The sequence below is a fragment of the Hakea prostrata genome, chromosome 1, assembly GCF_041222555.1.
Source record: "Hakea prostrata isolate BN-2017 chromosome 1, UWA_Hpros_2, whole genome shotgun sequence".
Taxonomy (NCBI): domain Eukaryota; kingdom Viridiplantae; phylum Streptophyta; class Magnoliopsida; order Proteales; family Proteaceae; genus Hakea; species Hakea prostrata.
In genome coordinates, this window is record NC_142600.1 from 21,455,663 (window position 1) to 21,481,383 (window position 25,721).

The following is a 25,721-nucleotide window of genomic DNA, read 5'->3' on the forward strand; positions in this document are numbered from 1 at the left end:
AACAATGAGACACGCCATTGCGTGTGCAGTATACGAGCACGGCGTGGGCAGTGGGCGTTTTCTGGCGCATGCACTTAGCACTTAGCATGCTTCAAGCGAGATCAAATCTGAACCGTGCATTGTTTTAATCAACGGCAGATCTAAGGCGATGGAAGTAAATCCATAAATGTATATTCGATGGTTCAATATGGTTCGTCAGATCGTGCAACCAAACGATTTGACGGCACATATCTGAAAGCAGGCATTTGCAACCCTATAGAAAGGTGCACCCTTACGAACAGAGTCATGAACTGTTCAGTAGAGGTACCTCAAGGCTTACAAATAGCCTCAAGTTTCTTAACAACAATATATACGAAAATCACGAAGTCTTCTATGTTCTTGAGTTTTGTTAGTGCTTAGTAAAACTTGGGAGATTCAACTCAAGTTGTGATTCTTTGTATCCTAGGAGACGGTTCGCAGTACCTTATAGCATCTTGATGTGAGGGCGAATTACGTCTTAAAGATAACGACATTGTAACGCGCCTAGAAGTTCCTACTTCCATTATGTGATCTCTTGTTCTGTTTATTTTACAGGATCTTGCTTTTATGTTAGGTTGGTTAATATTATTAAGTTTTATTTTAACTAATTTATAATAAAAATATAAAAGTAAAATTAAAAAAAATATATATATATATATTTTGAGATTGAACACTCGTCAATAATCCAACTAATTGTATTGAAATTTTTTTGCTGAAATCAACCTAGTACAAGTTAAAATTCCTATGAACCTCTTAGAGGCAAGCATTTTTTTTAAATTTTTTTTGTACAAAGGGGCTTTATTGAGCCGAGGGATGGGAACATTAATATGCCTCATTGAAAGTCGAACCCATGTCATATTCATTAAGAGGTGTTGGTTTCAACCCACGTCCTCTCCATTAGAAGCAAGAGCTTTAAAATACTGTAGATATGTTTGTTTTTTTGTGTGAATGCTTTTTTTGTATGTATGTGTGAAAGCATTTCAAATATATCAACAGCACTTCTTGTTTCCCAGTTAGAAGTCACGAATAGTACTTAAAAACTTTTAAATTTTAAAATTTTCTAAAGTTAATAATTGTAAATTTTATTTTGACAGAAAAAAAAAAAGAAAAACTCAACACAGACCGAACCAAATTGATAAAAATAAAAAAATAAAACTAAATTGAATAGTTTACAAACCCTTTAATGAAAACCGGAACCAAATCAAAACCGAAACGGGAAAGAAATCCTATAATGGTTTGATTTGGATTCCTAGGAACTCACACTAAAATCAATGAGATTGCATTACACTGCTGACGGATTTTTATTTGCTAGGATTAAACCACATAAGAAAAAAGAAATCAGACGGTTGTAACTGTAAATGTAAATTTTGAATTTTACATTTAAAAGTTTAAAGGTTTTTGAATTTACAAAACACATCCCTGCCTCTATTCGACCCAATTGCTCTATACTCGTCCGCTTCATCTTCACGTCATTCCACCACCGTCACCTGCAAACCTTCGCTGCCAATTCCAACCAACCCTTTCTATGAGTTCGTCTCTTCACTCTTTTATGAATCAACAATGAAAAAGATAATAAAAATAATTGTCTAAGGTGAGGTTTGTACTTGCTACTGTACCGTGTCTAGTTGAGTTTCAAGCGCTTTCAAAGTTTGAAGCAAAGGTAACTACATGAATTCTTCGTCTCAGCTTTCCATCTTCTCAAGCAGGATTAAAGTTCTCAATGGCAATCGACGGGAGTTTTAGTCTGCAACACGAATTGGATAGATTTCTTGCTCGTTGTCCTAAGCTTCGATGCGTTCCCAGATTACAATCACTCTCAGAGAAAGTACTCTTCTTTCATTTTATTTTGGGTTTTAAATAAAAGTTTGTGGCTTTATTTCTAATTCATTCATTTTATGTACAAACTCAGGGAGAAAACTTGACGGAAGAAAATGTCGTGAACTCAGCCAAGCTGTTTCTGCAACACGAATTGGATGTGTTTTGTAAATTCGAAAACCTTTAAACTTTTAAATGTAAAAATCAAATTTTGCTTTTACAGTTATAACCTTCTGATTTTTTTTTCTTATGTGGCTTAATCATAGACATGTAAACGGATAGGATTAGGCTCGGATACACCAGTCTCCGAATCCGATTAGCAAATCCGCTATTCGAATCCGAAACTTTATTGGATATCCGATAATAATCCGATCCAATAAACTATCCGATTATTGATTGATAATTGTCACTTTTTTATATTTTTTATTATAAATTTCTAATTTCCAATTACCGAATACATCTATCCAAATTCAATTACCGGTATCCGAATCCGATTATCATCCATTTTTAAAGAAAAAATGTTAAATATTTTACTCTAATTGGATATTATCCGATCCGATAAGCAATTATTCGAATCCGAATCCGGTTGCTTAGCATATACGGATATTTTCAGGTAAAGAAAAATTATGGATACAGATACCCTTAAACGAATACGAATGTGAATTTGGAGGTGGATTTCAGCTATCCATTTGCAGGTCTCCTTAATCCTAGCCATCGGCAACAGCTGCTGCCGCAAATAAAAATCCCACCGCTGACATCTCTTTTAATTGGGCATGAAGAATCACTTGCATACCAATGACCATTAGTAGAGTTTGACTTAATTGCTGCGCAAACTATGCTGCGAACTCTCAACCATCTATTTCCCAAAAAATGTACATTTTTAAGGAACGGACGGTCGACCTGTAGATTTTGCCGCATTAATTGCACAACACCCAAGCAATCCTGAATAATATGAGATCATTTGTCAATGTTTCTTTCCCATGAACCATATTACTAAACAATTGCAATCAATAGACAAAGTCTAGAATTGTGCTCATCCAAACAGCCAATTCTTTACTAGGTTTCGCACTTTAGCTTTTAGGGATTAGCTACGTTCAGTTTATATGGGATTGGAGTTCGGTTTATGATTTGGTTCGGTTGGATTTGAACCTCTTTATGAGTTGGTTATCTGGAAACCCATTGGCTAAAACTAAACAGAACCGAACCCAATTGCTTGTAAAATCAAAACTGACCAAAATCAATGAGAACCTGGTTCGATTAGATTAAATATCTATGATCTGACTCGTATTCCCAGTAACAAATCAGAATTTGTCTACTGCAAACCAATGATCATCACTATTATCATGATTTTTTGCTATATAACAGCTCTAATATGAATGGTTGCAGTAAAAAGAGGTTGAGCTTCAAGCCCCTGGATCAAGCATTAAGGAGTTCCTTTTGGAATGTCTGGGTTTGAAACAGTTTATGACAGGTCAAGAAGGAAACCCATTAGAGACACTGCCTGTTCAAATCAGATGAATAATAATACATCGATTATACCTTACAAGAGCTCTCAGGGCTCAGGGGTTTGGGGGTGTCTCAAATTTATGTTCACTGGTATTTATTTTTCTATTTTCACCTTTTTCTTATTCCTAAGACCCAAAATAAGCTAGGCAAATCAATAAAAACCGCATTGCTTACCACCCTCACCAGGTTGATCTTCATTGGAGCCTCTAGTTTTAGCAACCAAAATCAGGTCAATGACATGAACTGTATGCCAATGATGTTGGTGCAGTAAGAGGTGTACAAGAAGAATGTAAGGTAGCATTAACATCTTTAAAAGCTGCCCTGCAGTGAGATTACATTTGCTCAATCCATTGAATAAACAGGACAGAGAAAACCATATGCAGTGTCTTCTTAGAGCAACAAGTACCTCATTCATCTAAGTAATACAAATGCCATACTATTTTGAATGGCTTTAAATATAAACCAGAAAATGAAATCAAGCATGTTCTCAGCTCATTGAATAAACAAGACTGTCAAAATCATATACACAACATCTTCTTAAAGCAACAAGTACCTCGCTCTTCGAAGCTAATACAAATGCCATATCTATCTTGAATGGCTTTAACTATATAAACCAGAAAGCAGAATCAATCACCTTTGCTTCATACAAGGAAAGAATCACATACAAATGCAAGATGTTTCTTTAAATCTCCAGCTTTCAGTTTTTTCTATGGATCAATGCTAATCATAAAACCTAGTCACACCCTGTTTTTGTTAGCAGATCAAAATCTACAAGAACCAAATCTTCCAATAAATTTATGGCAATAGCCACACTAGAATTTACCAACTTTTCGATCAGAGGCTGGCAGTTTGACACCTTAGGATTACACAATCTCTCTGTTAAGTATACCCCAGGTATCATACTGTTTTTATTGGCAGAATCCAAATCTACAACAATAAAATCTTCCAATAAATTATGGAAAGGGCCAGCACCAGGATTTACGGATTCCCTGATGTGAGGCCGACAGTACATCATCTTAGGAAAACAGATTTAATACCTGAGGCCCTATACTCTTATAGGGATAATCTTTAAGATGTTCATCTTCCTTTTAAAAATCATCCATTGCAGATTCATCATCCAGCAATTTGCCAATTCCTGAAAACCCCATGTCCCAAATATATGATGATCCAAAATTATCCAAGACATCTTGGCTAGAAGTATATGCATCAATGCTGGCATCAAAACCCATGCTCCACACATCCACTGGTTTTAACATGCTTTCAGTCTGTGGAAACATATAGTTTGGATATGTCTTTTCTCTAGCCAATACATGGTACTCGGTACCAACTTCTAGCGGGGGGCTCACCACATTCTTTCCTTTGATGAAGGCATCCTCAGAACCCATGAGTCCCAAGTCTAATGTTGCCACACCCATCTGTTCCGAAGACTGAACAGACTCTTGATACATTTCACTTGAAGGAATATTGCAACTTTGAACCTGTGTGTCTGATACACCAACACCAAGGTTCCCCTCGATACCTTCTAAGGGAGAATCAGGTTCCTGTTTTTCCACAACTGGCTCTAAATCTCGTGTTGCCAAATATTTTGGAGTGCTACTGCTATGAGGTCCGTATTTCAATACTTGACCTCCCGTGGATGAATCTACTTGAACCTGGTCTGATTGTTGCTGCTTGATGAACTTCCTCCTAACCCTTTGAGAACCACTCTCTTTGAGTTCGGCCTTTTGCTGAAGACGAGCCAAGAACACTGGATTCTGAAGCAGTTTTGCCAAAAATGAAACCATCTGCTTTTGTTTCTGTTCTGCTGACTGGATCTTCTGCTTCATAGCCTCTATTTTCTGAGCTGTTCCCTCATGCTCTTGCCGTATTCTCAGAACTTCTTGCACCATCAGAGTATTCTCATTCTTCAGCATCCCCATCTCACTTTCCAGCCCAGCATTCTTTGCTTCAATAGAAGATTCAGAATAGCTGCTAATCTGCTGCAGTTGGGTAGACTTGCGCCTATGGATGTTCCTTAATAAATGTTTCTTACCCCGTACAAATTCTTCATTGGCAAATTCCCAGCGATCAGTGTGAATCTTGCGGAACCCCTGGATTTATCAACCAAAGACATCAAAATGAATGGGAAGTAAAAAAGAATGGATTCTATGGAAGAACTTTACATGATAGGCAATTCCAATGATCCAAGACAAACTGAAATCCCCAGGATCACGCAAAAGGGCAAGTCAGAGATCCACACAGGAAATCTGTAAACCAGTAAAAAGCAGCTTCTTCCTCAAAAGAAAACACGAGTTAGACTAAACCGTGCAGTATATGTGGAAGGTTGATGATATTATAAATACACACAATCCTCTCATAACCTGAAAATACTACCTGTAAAGAGACTCCACAACTCATCAAATGAGGAAAGAAAAAGTCCCTGGTGGATATGAAGAAAATTCTCCTGAGGTAGCCTTTCAGGAAGAGGTTTCTACATTTTGTTATGACCCACAATACAATAACTAAATGCAGACAGAAGATGGCTAAAACAGAAACCGCAAAACAGCAGAACAAATTAGGTAGTTCCTTAGCAAGAAGAAATTACCAAATTCAATTGCGTACCTATATCCATCTCTGTACAATCAGAATTACCCAGAACTGCAGACAGGGTAACCAAACACAACCATTTTCTACGAAAAATAGCTCTAATTATACATTACCACAACCAACCACAAGTAGAAGCAAAAGCAGATTCAACAGCAAATCCTCCGACTTTCCACAAGGTTTGCATTACAAATCTCAGTTCTACAAACAGGTCTCAATGACAATCTACAGAAGATAAAAGGATACATCACACTGGGGCACCTACTTGTCCCTCATTCAAATAAAATTACAGTTCAGTGACAATAAATGAGTTAGTACAGAAGGACTTAAAAACAGAACAGAAGAGAAAGGACCCAAAAAATAAATTACATACAAAGAAAACCAGCCGACACAGGATGTGTATCAGCAATACCCACATAAGTATTTAGCTGTCGAACAAAACTGGAGAAATTGCTGTGCTTGAAATTCCGGGGAAGAACGACCCTTGCGAACTCTATGTGATCCCAAACCACGAAACTCTCACCACCAGATGCCCAAGATATAATCGGGTCCAGAGACCGATCTTCGACTAAATCGTAAGTCTTGGAGAGGAATGGAGGAACAGGATTCTCATGAAGACATTCAAGAGGCTGAGGAGTCCCAATAAACTCCCTCTCTCTCTCATCACCCTTTACCGATATAGAGTGTCCTCCCTGTCCTCCAAGCTCAGGACTCGAGCAAGGAGACAGTGAAAGCGAACCATTAGATTCCCTCTCCGTATGAAGAGAGGATTCCGTAACAGAACACCCCGTAATCTCTGTGGACGGAGAAACAGAAGAAAACCCTTGCAATTCCATAGAAGAAGAAGAAGAAGAGGAAGAAGAAGGCGAGGAAGACCAAAGCGAGCTTTGATTTAAGTGGAATCTCGAGCCAAATGCAGCGGAAGTAGTTTGGGTCGTAGATTGCCATGGCGGCGGTGGCAGAGCAGAAGATGGAGAAGATTTCGTCAGATAACGATTCTGATTCTCTCCTGAGTCCATTGATACAACAAGTGAAGAAGAAGGTGATTGTGAAAATGAAGAAGTGGCTTCGTGGGAGTGGGTATTTGTAGAGGAGGGAGGGTGATCATCACTGTGAGTGAGAGCGTTGATGGTTCGCCGACAAAGTGTTTGATATTATTACCAGAAAGGAAAGTCGGTGGAAGTTAGAGTTTGGATATTTTGGTGGCCTGGTGGGGTGTGTGGTGGTGTGGTCTCCTCCTGCCTCCCTGCTCGATATGGTTGGCAGGCAGTCGCTGTTGCAGTGGTGTTCGCGGACGCGGAGAAGAGGGCAGGTCCCCTACAAAAGGACAACTACACCATCCAAACGGCCAAACCGACCATTTTCGCACGATTCCTTTAGGATTTTTTATTTTTTATTTTTGAGCAAATTGCACTGGCACCCCAAAAAGGATGTTTAAAAGCACTGACACCCCACTTTATGTTTAAAAAACACTGACACCCCAATTCATTAAACATGTTAGTCTACTCTATTAGTGAAACCATTAGCCCACTGTTTATTTTTCCTTAAATCCAAAAATACCCTTATCAAAATCTGAGAATAAAAACAAAATAAACCATTAGATGTTTGACACATGTGTTATTCTAATCCTGTGCTCATTATTCTACCAATACTTAGCCATACTTTCATCCCCCAATCTATTCTCTCTCCTCACTCAGCTCTCCACCTTCAGCTCCGGCAGCACCCGTCGACACCGCCTCCGTCTTCCTCTTCCTGTTTTTTTTCCTCTTCTGTTCACACCGCCTTCGTTCCCTTTCCTAAATCTGATTTAGTTCCTGGTTTCCGTGGTTATCAAAGCTTACGAACTAAGATTTGAGAGCTCGATGGAGAAATGGAACTGAAAATTTACATTGATGATGGAAATATTAAGGAAACCAAATTAGAGAAGAGACTCCGATCACGAATCAACACAAATCTTGCACAAATCTGGGCGGAAATTTGGGCGGTACATTGATTCTTGCACAGATCTCGGTTGCTATCCCCTCAATCCCATTATGGTTACATCATCTATTAGGGCTACCTCCGAACTCCCATGAATCAACACCTCTGGGTTCTTACTTTTCAATTCTGAATCACTATCTCACAATGGTGTTGGTTTAGTTTTCTCTGGTTTCTTCTTTTTCGTTTACCATGATTTCTCCTTTTTTTCTTCTTTCTTTAATTCGGGAAAAGGGACATAAAACAAATAAAAAAAACAGGTGAACTACATTGCTGAATCAGTTCTATGTTGGGTTCACTTTGATGGTTTTATCCCCATAAATGAATGATGGATTTCCAGTAAGCTACTATTCTTCAAGCAACCACAGCAGGTGACGATGGTGACAGATTCAACTCTGGAGACCCTATTTTAGTGAGCAACTACCTTGAAAGAAATGCAGCAGAGCCTTAGTTTGATGAAACATTTTGTTCAGATTATTTTCCTTTGAATGAGCTGCTGGAGTTGAAGACGAAGAAGGTTGGTGGTCGGTGGTCGGTGCCGAAGATAGAGAAGGTGAAGGAGAGGAGGGCCGAGTGAGGAGAGAGAATCGGTAGAGGGATGAAATGGCTGAGAAGGGTATAATAGTCTTTAAGATTGTACAACTAACTATTTTAACGGAATAGGACCCGTATGTTTTTTAAACATAAAGTGGGGTGTCAGTGTTTTTAGGCCTCTATTTTGGGGTGCCAGTGCAATTTGCTCTTTATTTTTTTATTCTAGGACAGGGTGGCAATTGTTTACTGTTCAATCACACGTTTAAAATTCGTTACGGTATGTACCAAAATTGAATTAAAAATTTGAGTTCGGTACGGTACCGGTTTTGATGGAATCAATACCTCGGTATGTTTCGAAATCGTATCGAATTTGTATAAAATAGTATGGTACTGTATAAAATTGTATACCATATCAAAAAAGGCAAAAAAAAACGGGGAAAAGCGGACAAGCGGGACGGGGGCACGAGTGTTCCCCGACGGGTTTACCACCACAAATTCGGTGGGACCCAGCGGTTTGGGTGATGGGAGTGCTCCCCAACGGGTAGTTGATCCGGACTCTGTATGAAATGCGATTTTATGTTTTTACCCTTTATAAAATCATTTGAAAATCTTGTGTGAAATTATCAATATAGCATAACGTTATTCCTTTCACTTCTCTTTTCTTGTTTTCTTCCACATGACCACCACTAGTTTTGATTTTTTTTTCCTTCTTCCATTTCCATCTCCAACAATGACACCTATGAACTAAACCCCCACCTCCAGTCTCCCATGAGATCTCCCTAAAATATAATATAACACCTCTTCCTTCATTTTTCTAAGCCTCAAAGTCATGGTTACCGTTCTTCATGCTGTTTGCTTACACAGAATTACTAAGAAAATATTTAGGAAAGAATGCATGGTTCTCTGGAACAAAGTGGAGACTTCAATATCTGATCTTAGAAATTAAAAAGAAAACAACTGGTTAGATATCAATATTTTTGTAAAACTGCCGAGCACAGAAAACTATTTCTCAGTGTATCGAGAATAAAGTTGTTCATAGAATTAAAAAAATAATAATAAATAAATAAATAAAGTTGTTCATAGAATTCCATTTTAGAACCAAAAAGTGAAAATAAGCTAAATGATGAGGAACAAGTATCAAATCTGGTACCTAGATGGAAACTCTCATACAATAAATACACAAATCTCTTGTTAGTCATATTGCCATGTAAATGTAACTTATGCATTAACTAGGATCCTATGAAAGGAGAGATACAGTTCTTTTAATTTCTTTACATTAATATAAAAACCATATATATATATATATATATATATATATATATATATATATATATATATATATATATATATATATATATATATATATATATATATATATATATATACTAGTAAAGTAAGACACGTGCAAATCCACGTGGTCATATGAGAGAGAAAAGATATCGAGTCAAAAAAATAGAAAGAAAATTTTTATATTAAGAAAGAAGACAATTGAAATAAACAATCAAGTTTTGGGGTGAGGGAATAATCAGTGAAACTTTTGAGAGTGAGAGTAAGTATATGGAAAATAAGTACTGGAAATAGTATTCAAAATTTTAAAAACAAAAAGAGATAAAGATGATTATTATTAAAGTAAATATATCTCAATTTTGCACATAAATAGGATTCCAATTATTGTTTTTATTAGTTTTATGTTTTTTCTTTCCCCAAAACTATGTTATGCAATGAATGCCAATTTCTTTTGATTTAGAATATATTTAGCATCAAAGTTTTATACACAAATATTCATTTCGTGCAATTTTTAATTTAGTTGTTTGCTTATTTATGTCCTTATCAACTTTTATTATTTTATTTTTTGGGTCATTATCAACCAATTATAGTGACTGGCCCCATAGGTTCTCTGGGGGAAGGGAAAGATGTGATAGGGGCAGAAGTTTGAACTCAATTATAAGTTTAATATTATTTTTTTGGAATTTTACAGCATAAAGGCAAACTTCTTTTATGTTATTGTTTACTAATGTTTGAGAATGACAAAATCAGGGTATTTGGATTGGGATGATTTGTAGAACTGCAATGCAAACATTGGTATTGGCTATCATCACCATTTGTTGTAATTGGGATAATGAGGTGAGATCAAAATTAACCAATTTTTTCATAATTTAATTTCTTCAGGAAATTACTGAACTCTCTGTCCTTATTTTCTGGTTTGCCTTTTTTTCCTTCTCATAAATAGGCTAGGAAAGCAACCCAACAAGTAAAAAAAATGGCGATACCAGGAGGTGCTACAGATGGTGAAAACCAAATCACAGAAAAATGAGAGTTGATCGAAAGGGAAATCCATAACTTAAAAGCTTGATTATCTGGGAAACATCAGCCATTGATCGAAGTTGGAAGAAATGCCCTGCGTGGTTTCCCATCACTGATGATTCAAAGATTGATCCATTGATGTAGCACTTGATGAAGAAGTGTGCCAAATACTTATATCTGTCTACATTAGGAGACCCAGAAAAGACCAGAGGTCTAATTTGAGGGTTTAATTCTAATGCTAGCTCCTTACTATGGTTCTCCTGGAGGTTGGTAAAGCCTTAATCGGTTTGGCTTACCAAGATAAAGCATGATTCATAAAAAATGGAAGCTTCATTATTTGTTAATCGAATAATGTTATATTTACACTATTGGGTTTTTTCTTCAAAAAAAAAAAAAAAAAAAAAAAGAAAAAAAAGAGAAATGACATTATTGGTTTTTGTTTACAAGGATTTTAATTTCAATTTTCAAGTATGTTGCCTTGTTCTCTTTCTTTAACTTTACTATTTACTGGTAATATTCAATTGTGCAACAGTCAATTGTGTATATTTATTATGGTGTCTACAGCAGATAGCTCAGTTGTTGGCTCCCAAGAGACAAGCTAGGTCACCTCTTCAATTCCCACCTCACTACAATATTTTTAATGAAAGTTGCCTTCGTGCTATTCCTTTTATCTCCAAAGATGTATAATATGATCTTTAAATATACACTACTTAATTTTCGGTATTTGAAAGCTTGATAATTGGCACTAATTCTGCTGTCAAATGTTTATTTAATTGTTCCTGAGCGGTGCTAATCTTTGCAGAAAATGAGAGTAGCTTCTCCAAAGCTAGTACAACCACCACTTTCTTAAAATCAAACTACTCTTCCTGCATCACCACACCTATCACGAAAAAAATCAAAACAAAGTAAAAAATAAAAAATAAGTTGAATAATCCTAAAATATGTCAGATTTAAACTTTATTACCTTAAAAAAAAAAAACACCAAAATCTAAACTTAACCATACTCACTGTTAAGTCAATCCTTCAATGTTGGTTAACGCATTAGTCTATGACAAGAAACTTAACAGATTTGCACGTGACAATGATTTGATATATAAAGAAAATCATTGTCAAACTTTGATCATCAGTAGTATATAAAATACCTATGATGCATCTCTCAAACTTTGATCATCAGTTTTTTTTTTTTTTTTGGTAAAACTTTGATCATCAGTAGTATATGAAATACTTGTGAGGTAATGAAAATAGAATATATCAGAAAATGATATATGATCATGAGAAGTTAATACATCTTATGGTTTGGAAAATAGAAGGATTTGAAGCCGATAAGTCAGAACTAACACGTCCGCTGACAGTCAAGTAGAGTATATTCCCCATTTTGCTGATGAAAGCCATTGTCAAAACCTAGCCAAGAGCACCGAAGCAAATGGTTATTCTTTTTTCACAAATAAAATCGGGCAAAGGAGACGATGAAAAGTCAATAGTGTTGTCTTACTTTGAAACCACATAATGGAGACTTCAATGCAATAATAGATATAGAAAGACAAATGCACAAATATGGCACTACTATTCACCACCAAAATTATCTAGAGAATAAAAATTATTCCACTCAGAACCAGATGAACACAATCATAAATGAAACCATGGTTTGGCACAAAAATATTCGCATTAGAAAACCAAATCCTTGTTGCACATTAAGAACCTTTTTTCTTCTCTTAATTACTGAACCACACGAACGACAATACTTAGAAACAGAAAATTTTAAAGTCAAGGAAACCGTAGCAACTCTTATTAATCATGGCTGATAGGAAGGCAGCGACATCTCTTGGTATAAATCAAAAGAAACTATTAAATTATAAGAAGTGTGGGAGTAAAATTGCTTTCCCATTCATCCAGCCACCGAGTGAATAGATCCATTCACGCATACAGATGAATTATGCGATGGATAATCAACAAGGAAAGGAAAAGAATGAGGGATCCGTCTCCACCTATGAGAACCATCACCAACTGTATATATCATGACTGATGTTCCGCCCTTGAGACCGTAACTAATCATCACCACTTTATGTTCCTTGGTTATGGGATTAACGCCCATCCCGTAAACTGGAGAACGATTGAACAGGTATTGCTTGGGACCTTGTGGAAGTAGAAGGGATTCTCTGATAGCTGGATTGTATAATCGTATGCTGACATCATCACCTCTTCCCGGTGTAGAAGTCTCTAAGCATACGCAAACCAAGCCATTGCATGAAGCTTGGAAATCAATTTGAGCCCGTGGGATTTTCCATCCCTTGTCGTGTAATTGTCCTTTCATCTGTGTAGTTGTGCTGTTGAATTCAATTTTTGAGGAGTAAATACAACTGCAATGTACGTACTTCCAAGGATGTGAGTTGGGGGGTTGGGTTTTTCTCAGTTAATCGATACATGTGTTTAATAATGAAACCAATATCCCGTAAATAAATATACACCTGAATCGCATCTGGGACTTCACCGGTAGTCTCGAAAGGATTTCTTCAGTATATCAGTTGACAGTTCTGACGGGATCTCTTCCATCATAATGGTTGACTGTTCTTTCTTCCTCCTCATGTGTCTCCTCTAGTTTCTAAGCTTTCGTCTGGTTATCGATGATTCTTTCCTTCCTTATAAACAGAAAGAAGTAGGTTTAGGTTTTGGGAAGACCCCCCACGCCCAAACTCTTGATTGCGAGTCGTTTGTTTGTGAGTTGGTGATAGAGTTTGAGATGGATTAGACTACCTGAATGATAGGGGTTGTTACAGGTTTCGAATTCCCTGACGGATTGAAAATCGTGTATATATATAAAAAGTAATGGAATTAAAAAAAAAAAAAGATAAGAATAGAAAAGGACAAAAAGAAATTTGCGAAAAAACAAGAGTATATAAAAGTATTAGTAATATAATACTAATTACTAAAGTTGTTTCACAAAAAAGAAGATATCATAAAGGTTAAAAACTCTCAATTTATTTCAGCTGGAGGCTCAATGACAATAGAGTTCGTCTCATATTTCAAGACAATCCAATCGAACTATCACAATTTTGGAAAATCATCAACATAGACAGTACCAACCGTGGGTAGAGTTCAAATTTGCACAGAGCTAGAAACAAAATACGCATTTATTCAAGAGATCTAGCTGACTAACCTATTAGAGAGGAGAACAAATCCCTGATTTGTAGGATCCTTGAGAGCTGCTTCCAATAATAACCTCTCGGCCTCAATCATACTTGCCTCTCCCCACATTACCTACAGCACGACCACTTGGTTCATTAGCTGCGAAATATAAGACAACCCAAAAAGAAAGAAAGAAGCAAATTCTTCAATAAATAAGAAGCTTCCGTTCATCCGGGGTACCTCAACGCTATTGTTCAGTGTCGACCATAAAAGAAGGAACATCTCGTTGTTCATTCATTAACGACGAAATCAAGCTCTGAATGAACATATATTGAAAATTTCGCAGCGTCTGCATCCTGGAAACTCAAAAATCCAACCATCAAGGAAACATAAATAAATAAAGCTTCTACTCCCTACTCCTCCATTTTCACTATAAGGAGGATGAAACTCCAATTTCGAGAAGGAAATAAAAAACCTCAAAGAATCCACACCACATAAAATCCAGATTTTGAGAGAGATTCTGAGAGAGTTTGAGAGGGAGAGGGATATAGAGAGCGACAGACTTTGAGAGAGATTGAGAGAGTGTTCGAGAGCGAGAACAGAGGATTAGGCATGAGAGATCAAGAGACTTTGAGAGAGATTGAGGGGTTCGAGAGAGATCGAGCGAGAGATTCAGAGAGATTCAGAGAGATTTAGAGAGAGTGCAGATTTAGAGAGAGATTCAGAGAGAGTTTGAGAGGGAGAGGAATGCAGAGAGCGACAGACTTTGAGAGAGATTGAGAGAGGTTGAGAGATAAATCGAGAGAGAAATCAAGAGAGGGGTATTAAAATTAATGATAAATTAATAATAATTTATGATTAAAATGTCTAAATTATCCTTGAAAAAATAAGTAAAGAAATAACAAATAGTACAACATTATTGGTATTAGGAACAATGGTAAGGACAAAAAAGGACAGAAAAATATTTGCGGAAAAGGTAGAGTACATGCTTTTATAATAGTAGTATGTATATATATATATATATATTTTTGGTAAACAACACTTTTATTCAAAGCGGGCAAGGGGTGTTGGAAAACACAGTTCCACCAACCACCCAGTGGAAGACGGTCATTCTTTCGGGCCCGAAACCGAAAGGGCCTTCCTGGCAAAGAGATCTGCAACTACATTAGATCTCCTAGGAATAAAGGCAGGGATACAATGTATGAAGTTATCCATTAGATAGTGAATATCTTGGATTAGTGGTTCCACTACCATCGGGGGTTGAATCTCTCCTTCAAGGTACCTGATGAGTTGCTTACAATCTGACTCAACTAGAATTGACTCATACCTGCATGCAAGCGCCTCCAAGAGTCCCGCTCTGAAAGCAAGAATTTCACCTTCTTCAGCGAATTATAGCTTCTAGGTAATGACAAAGCACTCAAGATTTTCCCCTCTGCATCTCGTATAATAATGCCTGCACCACCCTGTTGTGTACTTGCAACCCATGAGGCGTCTGTATTCACTTTCACAAAACCTCTTGGAGGAAGTTTCCAATTCGACTCCTCATTTTCTTCATAGTCCATCCCCCTTACTGTAGTTGGTTTGGCTGACTTCTAATTGTCCCAAAACTCTTGCAATGAGTGGACTGCCATCTCCACTACTTAATGTGGTTTCCAACTTCGGTATCCCATGATTCGATCATTTCTAGCTTTCCATAACCACTGCGCTACAAAGGAACTCAGACTTTTCATAACTTCGGCATCTTGCTTGCTGAGCTTGCTAAATTCCCTCCAGATAGATATCCATTCTTGGAGCGATCTACATTTGTCATCTGAGATCCTCCAAGAGAGAGGAGAGCCAAACCATACACTCTTTGCAAACTGGCAATGTAGTAGGACATGTGGGGTTGTTTCCTCCTCCAAACCGCATTCTCCACATAATACATCTACTTCAATATTTTTGGAATTGAGGTTAGATGTAGTTGCTAGACATTCATTACAAGCCCTCCATAGAAAATTCCTGATTTTTGGCCATGTTTTACACTTCCATATCTCTTTCCAATGTGCTTCTGTGACCTCATTCCAACTATGAGTTTTGGATGTAGAAGGAGTCTTTCGTTACCTCCTCTTGGTGTTGTGCAAGAACTTTATAGGCACTTTTCACAGAAAATCTTCCATTTCTGCTGCAGCCCCACACTAGAGCATCTTCATTAGGGAACAATGCCAACTTGATGTTCAGAATTGCACTAGCCTCTTCCGGGGAAAACCATCTAATAATTTCTGTGCTGTTCCATGTTCTGGACTGTTGATCTATCAAGTCTGCCACTTTTGAAACCCCACATTCATTCGGCTTTATAGTAAAGACTTTGAACTTCTTTAGTGTAGGAATCCATGGTTCTTCCCAAACATCAATATGGTCTCCCCTGCCTATCCTCCAAATCAGCCCTTTTTTGAGTACTTCTCTTCCTTCAATGATACTTTTCCATGCCCATGATGGATTATTACCCAAGCGTGCTTCCAAGAAGGATGTATATGGGAAATAGATCTGCTTGAGGAATTGAGCCCAACATGCATCAGGTTAAGAGAGAAGCCTCCAAGCTACCTTGCTCAACATAGCTTTTGTTTTGCATTGATGGATCTTTGAACCCCACTCCCCCCTTGGCCTTTTCCTTGCACAATCTTTTCCAAGACATCCAATGTATTTTTGCTTTTTCCTTTGTCCCTCCTCAAAAGAATCTTGCAGCCCGGGATTTCACCTTATTGTGGATGGAGGTTGGAATTTTAAAGTGAGAAGTGGCATAGGTAGAAGATGGGAGAGCCACAGCTTTTAAAAGAACTTCCCTGCTGGTTTGATTTAATAGCTTGTGTGTCCATCATTGGAAACGACTCTCCACCTCATCACTAAGGGAGTGAAATAATGCCACTTTAGATAACCCGAAATCCATTGGTAAACCTAGATATTTGGTTGGCCCTTCACCATAGGATACCTTCAGAATTTTTTAGAACCACTTCTTCACTTTTTGCGAAGTATTTGGGCTAAAGCAGACATTGGATTTGTTGTAATTTATCAACTGGCCAGAAGCTTTGCAATAAGCATTGATTCCCTCTTTCAAAGCATGTACACTCTTCAAGTTTACTTTAACTATCAACTGTGAGATACTCTTTTTTGATCAATGGATCTGAGAGATTTACAATAAATCCGGAAATAGGCTTACGGCAAGGAGATCCATTATCACCCGCACTTTTCGTAATCTGTTCACAAGGCTTGACTCAGATGATCACACTTGGAGAGAGCAGAGGCGATATCAAAGGCATTAGCATCAAGGGAAGAACGGATCCACTCACGCATTTGATGTTTGCTGATGACACCATACTACTATTACAAAAATACAAACTAAAAAGTCATAGCTACATTTCTCTTTTTCTAAAATTCTCTTATTTATTCAATTCATTAAATCATTTAAAAAGATGTCCAAAATTGTAATCATCATTCACAAACACAATGTTAATTAAAAAAATAATATAATAATTATCGTTAATTGAGCACGAACTCGAAGGATATGATTATGTTTTTCTTTCCCAAAATACCCTTGCCTATTCAATTCATTAAAATTTAAAATTATTAAAAAATAATGTCTCAAATCATGATTATAAATCATAAACACAACATTTATTAATAAAATAATAATTAACATTACTTGAGCACAAACTCAAACGACATGATTACATTTCTCTTTCCCAAAATACCTTTGCTTATCAATTCGTTAAATCTTTAAATCATTTAAGAAGGATGTCCAAAAGTGTAATTATAATTCATACATGAATACAATATTTATTAATAGAATAATATAATAATTATTAATTGATCTAAAAATCAAGTCAAAGAAAAGAAAATACAAATTAGAAATAAAATAAATTACACAAAAATTTAAAAATTAAATTCAAGAACACATCACATGTACTTGAGCATGTGCATCATTCCTAATAATATAAAAAACAATATCAATCTCTTGTATTTCAGGCATGGTCAACTTATCTCCCACAAAGAACAATCAAAAAGAAATTACTACAAAATTTACAATTAAAGAAAAGAAAAAAATAAAAAAAAAAAAGATGGGTTAATCACATATATTTTTCCATTTAAATATACAAAAAAGAATACATATAAGATACAAAATTGTGTACAGAAATTATACACTTCTTTTTTTCCCTTCCATCTTTGTTGTTTTATCTGATGGCAAAGACCAAACACACCTGGGATTCAACAAAGTTGTGACGCCAACAGAGTAGGGATGGACTTCAAAATCAATAATCAATGATCCGTCGGATGAAATGGCTGCAAATTCCATGCACCCTCTTCAAATTATCAGTGACAGCAGCAATCAGTAACACCTTGCAGCAAACCATGTAGGAATTCAAACTCAATGACTGAATAACAAGAACATAATAAAGTGCTCCTTGATAAGTTCAGTGTTCTGCAATGGACTGCAGCCTTCCATCTAAACCTTCTATCAATGATCACTTCTGATTAAATTTTCCCAAACAATAGGCCAGCCATCCCTTATTTTGTATAAGCTAATTAACCATCATCTCAATCTATAACATCGAATTGGGGAGTGCTAAATTGGAAAGAAAGGTCAGGAATTCTTGTTAATGGACCGCAAAGTTGGATAAGCATAGGTACACACTGTCACTCAAATTGTTCAGATAAAATGATCAGACTGGCTTACCAGAAGGAATCCAGGCAAAATGTACTCCTCCAACACAGTAGATCACCAATAAGATTACAAACGTGCATTCATGACTTCTACTTGCAGGTACACCACCCCTTCAGGAAAGTCGTGACACGTCTGCACGAACTGGGGGAGCTGTTGGAGGCTTGACCAATGGCCTCAGAGATTCCATAACACCTAAAAAGGAAGGACGCTTCCATGGCTCACTGCAGTTCAATACACTTTCACTGTGAGAACAAAATAATCAAGGGATGCCAAAGACTTGATCAAGAAAATTGACCACTTTACTCACTCAGCCCAGCAAGCCTCAATTAAGGCAGTGACTTGAGGATTTACGTTGCTTGGGAATTCAAGCCTTTTTCCCTTAAAACCAACAGCCGCTACCACCTGCAAGAGGAGAATCGGTGTCTCACAGCAACTCTATAAATTAAGTGACTTACTATGTTCAATTTTTTTTTTTTTTGGTGTTGGGGGGGGGGGGAGAGGGAGAGCAATTAGAGGTGAACCTTCTGATAGGGGAGAAAAGAGTAAATAGAGGGTAAGCACAGGGGGAGAGAGAAATTTCCCCCTACTTGGTTCCACACTTCTGCACAACCCCCCCCCCCCCCCTCAGAAAAAAAAAAAAAAAAAAAAAACCAATAAAAAGAAGGGGATAAAAAACAACAATAAATATCATTTCTGTCTTTAAACTGAATTGGATTAGCAAATAATCTATTGTAGACCAAAAATGAAGCAAGGTAAGAATAAGAAAAAAGCAAAATACCAGAGACTATAGTACTCGTGCATCATATGCCAGAAATCAACTTCATCAATATCTATAATAGTTCATTTTTTAAAACCCTGCCCAATCCATTTCAGATCATCTCATTCATTTAGTAATGAAAGAAACGCCAAAAGAGGGAGCACAAAATTTTACTCCTCCATGACTAATGCACTAGTGTATAATGCCACCACAATATGGACAAGAAAATCTCTCAGCTTACTAGTGCCCCATATAAAAGAGAAAAAGGTAAAATGCCTATTCAACTAGATCCCAATCCAAGAAATCAACAAGGTCCACCATATCCAGAGTAGACCTATAAATGGATAGCCAAAATCCGCCTCCGAATTCGCATTCGTATTCATTTAAGGGTATCCGTATCCAGAATTTTTCTTACCGGAAAATATCCGTTTGCTAAGCAACTGGATTTGGATTCGGATAATTGCTTATCGGATCGGATAACATCCGGATAAAAAATTATCCATATAGAGTAAAGTATTTAACATATTTTTCTTTAAAAATGGATGATAATCGGATTCGGAAACCGGTAATCGGTAATTGGAAATTGTAAATTTAAAATAAAAAATATTAAAAAATGACAATCACCAATCAATAATCGGATAGTTTATCGGATTGGATTATTATCGGATATCCGATAAAGTTTCGGATCGAATGCCCTTTCTAAATTTTTGCCGGATTTGGATAGCAGTTTTGCTAATCGGATTTGGATTAGGATACTAGTGTATCCAAGCCGAATCCAATCCGTTTACAGGCCTAATCCAGAGCCTTCAAACCAATACAGTGCCATTTATGCTCTAAGAAATGGATTTGGGTATCTATGGACTATGAGACAATCTATCCTCGTGAAATCCACAATCCCGTAGCAGTCAACCGACTCAACCCATTGATGTGAGTGACGCACTTCTTCCCATTCAAGGTTCATCTCGGGAACCTGAAGAGATATTCGTGAAAGAGAGAGAGAGAGAGAGACTATGTTTATGAAACTTCCCCCAAAGGACTCATCAACAATAAAAAGTCAGCCTGCATAGACAGGATTCTAATTGCTATTGAATAAGTTCAAGTAATACTCCTTTGCGAGACGCTATTTTACAGGTTCCTGCTTATGATAAAGTGCTTAAAGACTTATTCACACAGAAGAGGACAGCCAATGTGCCTAAAAAGGCATTCTTGATGGCCAATGTGAGTTTTATTTTGTCCCACCAAGCTATGGTTAAGTACAAGGATCTTGGATCCCTACCATCTCACGTATAAAACGACTAAAATTGAACATGTAATTCTTGACCTAGATGCTAGTTTCAATCTATTACCCTTTTTAATGTACCAAAAATTAGAACTAGAAAAACTTAAACCGACTTCCCTCACACTCCAATTGTTGGATAGATCAGTCAAAATTCGTTAAGGGCATGATTAAGGATGTTTTGATTGAAGTGGGTAAGTTTGTCTTCCTTATAGACTTTACGATTATGGACATCCAACCTGCTTTTTAAGTTTAAAGACCAAATACCTGTGATAGTTGGTATGCCATCTCTTACAACTAGCAATGCATTGATTAATTGTAAGGATGGTCTAATGAAATTATCTTCTGGGACTACCTCTGTGGATTCCAATATTTTTAGATTGGGTAAGCAACCCAATTTGTATGAGAATGTTAACATGTTATATTGTTTTCCAGTATCTACTCATACTGATTTTGAAATTGATTTTGATGGAGGATTCATGGAATACAGGAAAGAGTTGGATGACAAAAAAGAGGAAAGTGATTTTTCCTTTAACATCGTAAAGCTCCACTCCTCAAAGCCAATTGAGAGACTAGTCTCTTTTCCGCGCCATGAATTGAGGCCCCACAGCTTAATTTGAAGCCCATGTCTTCAAATCTCAAGTACGCTTTTTAGGACACCAATGAAACCCTTCCTGTTATAATTGCAGCTGACTTAGATTTTAGTCAAGAGGATGAGTAACTTGCTTTGTAAAAGAGAACAAGGAAGCAATTGGTGAGACAATTCACAATGGCTAAGGGCTTTTGCTATAAGTTTTTATTTTCAAAGCTGTACCACCAGCAATAGCTACCCCTCATCCCTCGATTCGAGTCACACTGCCCCTAGTTCTTCTAACTCCTTCAATATGGATTAAATCACTTCTTCACACAAGGCATTTAAAGGCCTCCATTGAACATGGCCAAGACACCTCAATCGACTTTCACGTAGCCTATCATTTATTGGAGCTACTCACATTTCAGCTCCAATCCTACCTAGTTTTGCCACTCATCTATCTGAGCATCCTCATTTTTGCTACATTGATTCTATCCATATGATTCTTCTTAACAGCCCAACACTTTACACCTTACATCGTAGCTGGTTGTAAATAATTTTCCTTTGAGCTTTAAAAATATTGGTCGATCACATAGGACCCTGGACACAAGTCTCTTTCATTGACCAACCCACTATCATGCAAAGAAACTTGAGTTCCTTGCATTGGACTTTACTCGCGACATAGTATAGACTGTGAGTGATTCAAGGCGTGCCGGTGCGGGTGCAAACCTTCTACCCATTACTTTCAATCCTTTATCCCTTGTGGAGTCAAGTTCTAAAGGCTCCACTTGACAAGCTGGAAATGAGATAGAGAACTTCTAGGTGGCTCTCGCAAACCAAAAAATCAGTTTCTAAAAGGGTTAAAGACAAGTGGCCTTTTGTTTTGGATGCGATCCTCCCCCAAAAGATGTGAACATCAAGAGGAATGCTAACAAGGCAGCGCACCTATTTAGGGAGTGCAATAGAGAACCTGAGATCCTATGCAAATAATCAGTCGAAGGAGCGGAGCAACGAGCCGGCAGGCACTCACTCAAATGGCATACCTTTTGCATGATGGGTCAACGAAGAAATGGGAGCACCGGCTTAAGCCATTAGGTGTTCATGGCACTTTTATGCCCTCAACTATTGGTTGGTCAGTTCACGGGAACCGCAAGTGGTTTGATCTCCAAATATTGTAAACCTCATCCAATTTAGCATTGTTCTTGCCAATTACCCTTTAATCTGCTTAGTTGTAAAAACCAATATTATGTAGCTACATTTATATTGAATAATGAATCAAGATCAATAAATGAATAGCTAGAATGAACACCAAGAAAACTCAAATAGAAACAAAAAGAAAATAAAAAAACATAGGGATTTAACGTGGTTCACACACGAACACAATGTGCTACGTCCATGGACAAAAAACTTTCACTGTGTAGGAAAATAAAATAATGGAGATCTCTAACAAACCACTAGAGCAGCATTATAGAAACTCTCACCCAAAACCCTAAGGTGAAAATCCCAAATCTCACAAACCTATTACGACTATACGAGAACATAGGGTACATATTTATAGACCTTTAACAGGCCGTTTCCATCACAAATCTCACGGATCTGGTCATTCGGGTCTCCCAACAAAATATGTTGGTGATTTTAGAAGTCGGGTACAAGAACTTAGTCACAACATTACATAAATGACTATTACATGTATACATTGTTGTATAACAAGTGCCGACAATATTGACCATAATCTTTTTCTCATCCCTTCACCAACTCCATTTTATTAGAGCTTTAGCTTTCTATTTGGCTCCATAACAGGTCCCCCCCCCCCCCCCCCAACAATTTGATAGCAACTGGTATTAGCTGACCTCATTAGGTCCCTCTATTTTTTACACCATCAATAAACTTGTACTTGGTGTTGGACCCTCCCATATTTGGCATGAGTGTAAGCTTTGAAGATTATCGAATCAAATCCTCTCGATCAGTTTTGCAAAACCATCTTCAATGATGTTAGCTCCAAGCACCTTTTGGTCTCCAGTTAAACCTTTTGTAGAACCCGAGGAACAGACTAATTGTTGTTACCCAAGGCTTAGACATTTGCCTATAACTTCCTCCTTGACCTCTCTTCTCCTTGGAATTTTTGCTTTTTCTCCATCCTTTTGGTCCTCCCTTTAGGGATAAATAATTAATTACTACTTCCACAAAAGAATCTAATCAGACAATAAATAATGGAATACAGCAATCCAAATCAAGTATATCATGTAGTCTACCAAAAACTGCATATTCAGTGCAAGAGGCTTCTAACAATTCGTGGTTTAGGGAGGCTTAACATGTCTACAGCCTTGCCCTTGCTTTCGTAGGTAGGTTGTTTCCAAACTCAAACCTAAAACCAATTTGGAACAACAGAGCAACTTTAACATTGGACCAAGGCCCGCTTTGATCCTATATTCCAGCCCCCTACCCAAAATTTAGGCCTATTGTAGTAGCCTACCTCAAAGCGTGGTTCGAGAATATGCGAGAAATCTCACTTTTTCAGCAAAGAGAGATGATTATGACTTGCAAGAGGAAAATTTTACCAATTCTCGTTGAGAGCTCTCTCATATCTCGCATATTGGATTCCTCGACAATATCTCAGATACCTTAGTAAATCTTGGATATATCTTGGCCAAAACTCAATGAGAGCTGGCCAATATCTCAGATCTCTGTGACATCCTGGTTTATCTCAGAATTTTATTGTAATTTATGCTCATTGTGGCAATTTCAACATTGATAACGAACAAGTGTAATGTACAACATATTACAGTTTTTTGAGTTTTCAACATTAACGCGTTCATAAATAATAAGTATATGATGTGTACAACAGGTTTTGTAAGAGTGCTTTTCAACGTAGGGGTTTTAAACTTAGGGTTGAAAGGGAACTCAAATATATAATTGTTTGTTCATCAATCCATGGCCACCATTGTGTTTAGAAGGACTAAAATAGGTGAGAGATTACAAGTCTTAGCCCCAAAAGACCCTATAACCCACCGAATTAGGTCATCGAGTTACAAAAAGAAATCCCCCCAGCTTGCCAAGATCTCAATTTTTTGGCCCAGATAGCCTAAAATCTCATCAAGAAATACTCAGAAAATCCTAAATCTTAGTTGACTTGAGATGAGATCTCATACAAAACACAAGAATGTCATTTCTCACCTAGCCATGGCAACATGGCCTGCAGATTTGATTTCTTTAAAGTCCAGTCCTATATTGCAATTAAAGGGCCTATTTATAGCTTGGCTAAAACTTTACAATGAATACAAGCTAATAACTTAGTAATTAGTGACACTAGAATCTCATGGAGAATAGAAACTAGTAGAGTTTATATTAGTAATTAGTGACACTAGAATCTCTTGGAGAATGGAAACTAGTAGACTTTATTTCAGAAACATGCATAAATAATTAAAATAGAAACTACCAAAAAGAAACTAAATTAAGAAAACTAAACTAAGGTCCTAAATCTCCCAAGAATAAAATCTACATGTAATCTCATCTTAGGCCCCACAAAATCCTCCAAAATATTCTCAATATGACAAATAATAGGCTGTGACATTGTTCAGATAAGCAGTGTTTTTGCCTCCCATCTTCATGTTTTGTCCCATTGTAGCAGTCTAGGCTGACCGGTCAAAACTGTGGAGCATGATGGACCAGCTGGCTGGTATGAGCTGGCCTCCAATACTGGTTGGAATTGATCCTAGCTGATTTGTTCCTTGGCTGGTTCTAAAAGTGTCCCGGTTCTACATCATCTTCACTCATTGCTTGGCACTTGGTAGAATGGTGTCAATGACGATGAAAGTATAACATATGCAATAATATTTTGACTTAGCTACAGTTAGAGATGAATCTGCTTTTGTGAGTAGTTTGGACTAAAAGAAACATCCATGTCTTTATGTATGTTTACTTGTCACTTAGCACCAAATTTACTTGTCAATTATGCCTGAAAGTCAATTGAAGTTTCAAATTATGCGTGATATCTGCAATATTACAGGTTGACAATGAGGGTTCGGCCTTTATTGCCAACCAATGTTGCATTTTTTTGTTTTTCTTAGAATAAATAATTATTAATTTCATTACCTAAAGGAGAAGAAAGGAACAGGAGGGAAACAAACTCAATGGCACCACCAAAAGTGCGGTCAAGCTCAACAAATAAAGAGGCAGGCCATAAAAGACTAAAGCCACAAAACCAGGACAACAATGACAAAATGCACATGTTGGGGGTGGGGGGTGGGGAGGGCAGCCAATCAAAGCCAAAAAAAAGAACCCAAAATAGGGATCAGAAAACCACAATTTAGTGCCCAAGTCAGGATCAAGAGTGCCAGTCTGCCAGAGCAAAGAACACAACAACAAGACTTATCCCAACTAAATGGGGAGGCTACAAGGATTCTTGCTTTCCAATCAGTTCTGTTTGAGGCCATGCTAGATACAATGCCTAAACTATGCATATCCTTTCTCACCACTTCTCTTAAGGTTATCTTAGGTCTACCCCTAGCTCTTCTAGACCCTTCAATCTCGATTATATCACTTCTCCGTACAGGGGCATTTA

At 37.2% G+C, this 25,721-nt stretch overlaps 2 protein-coding genes across 4 annotated transcripts in view; both read right to left on the bottom strand.

The window, feature by feature from the left end:
• Positions 1–3,873: 3,873 nt before the first annotated feature.
• On the bottom strand, positions 3,874–7,029 carry LOC149028240 (heat stress transcription factor A-3-like). The gene is made up of 2 exons (XM_089148034.1): positions 6,339–7,029; positions 3,874–5,429 (listed from the first exon to the last, which is right to left on the bottom strand). The coding sequence occupies exons 1-2, from the start codon at positions 6,939–6,941 to the stop codon at positions 4,428–4,430; spliced, it is 1,605 nt and encodes a 534-aa protein (XP_089004160.1). The 5' UTR covers positions 6,942–7,029; the 3' UTR covers positions 3,874–4,427.
• Positions 7,030–16,598: 9,569 nt separating this feature from the next.
• LOC149028241 (serine/threonine-protein kinase CTR1-like) overlaps positions 16,599–25,721 on the bottom strand; it is a 37,828-nt gene continuing 28,705 nt past the window's right edge. Inside the window, exons 14-16 of one of the 3 annotated variants that reach the window (XR_016175693.1) lie at positions 18,864–18,958; positions 18,569–18,777; positions 16,599–18,174 (exon numbers count right to left, since the gene is read on the bottom strand). Coding sequence is in view for 1 of the 3 variants with exons in the window: in XM_089169540.1 (XP_089025666.1) it covers positions 18,669–18,777; positions 18,864–18,958 (204 nt within the window). In the remaining 2 variants the exon portion in view is untranslated. Of the gene's footprint in view, positions 18,778–18,863; positions 18,959–25,721 lie in introns of all 3 variants that reach the window. The other 2 variants (XR_016175691.1, XM_089169540.1) reach the window with 2 other exon arrangements.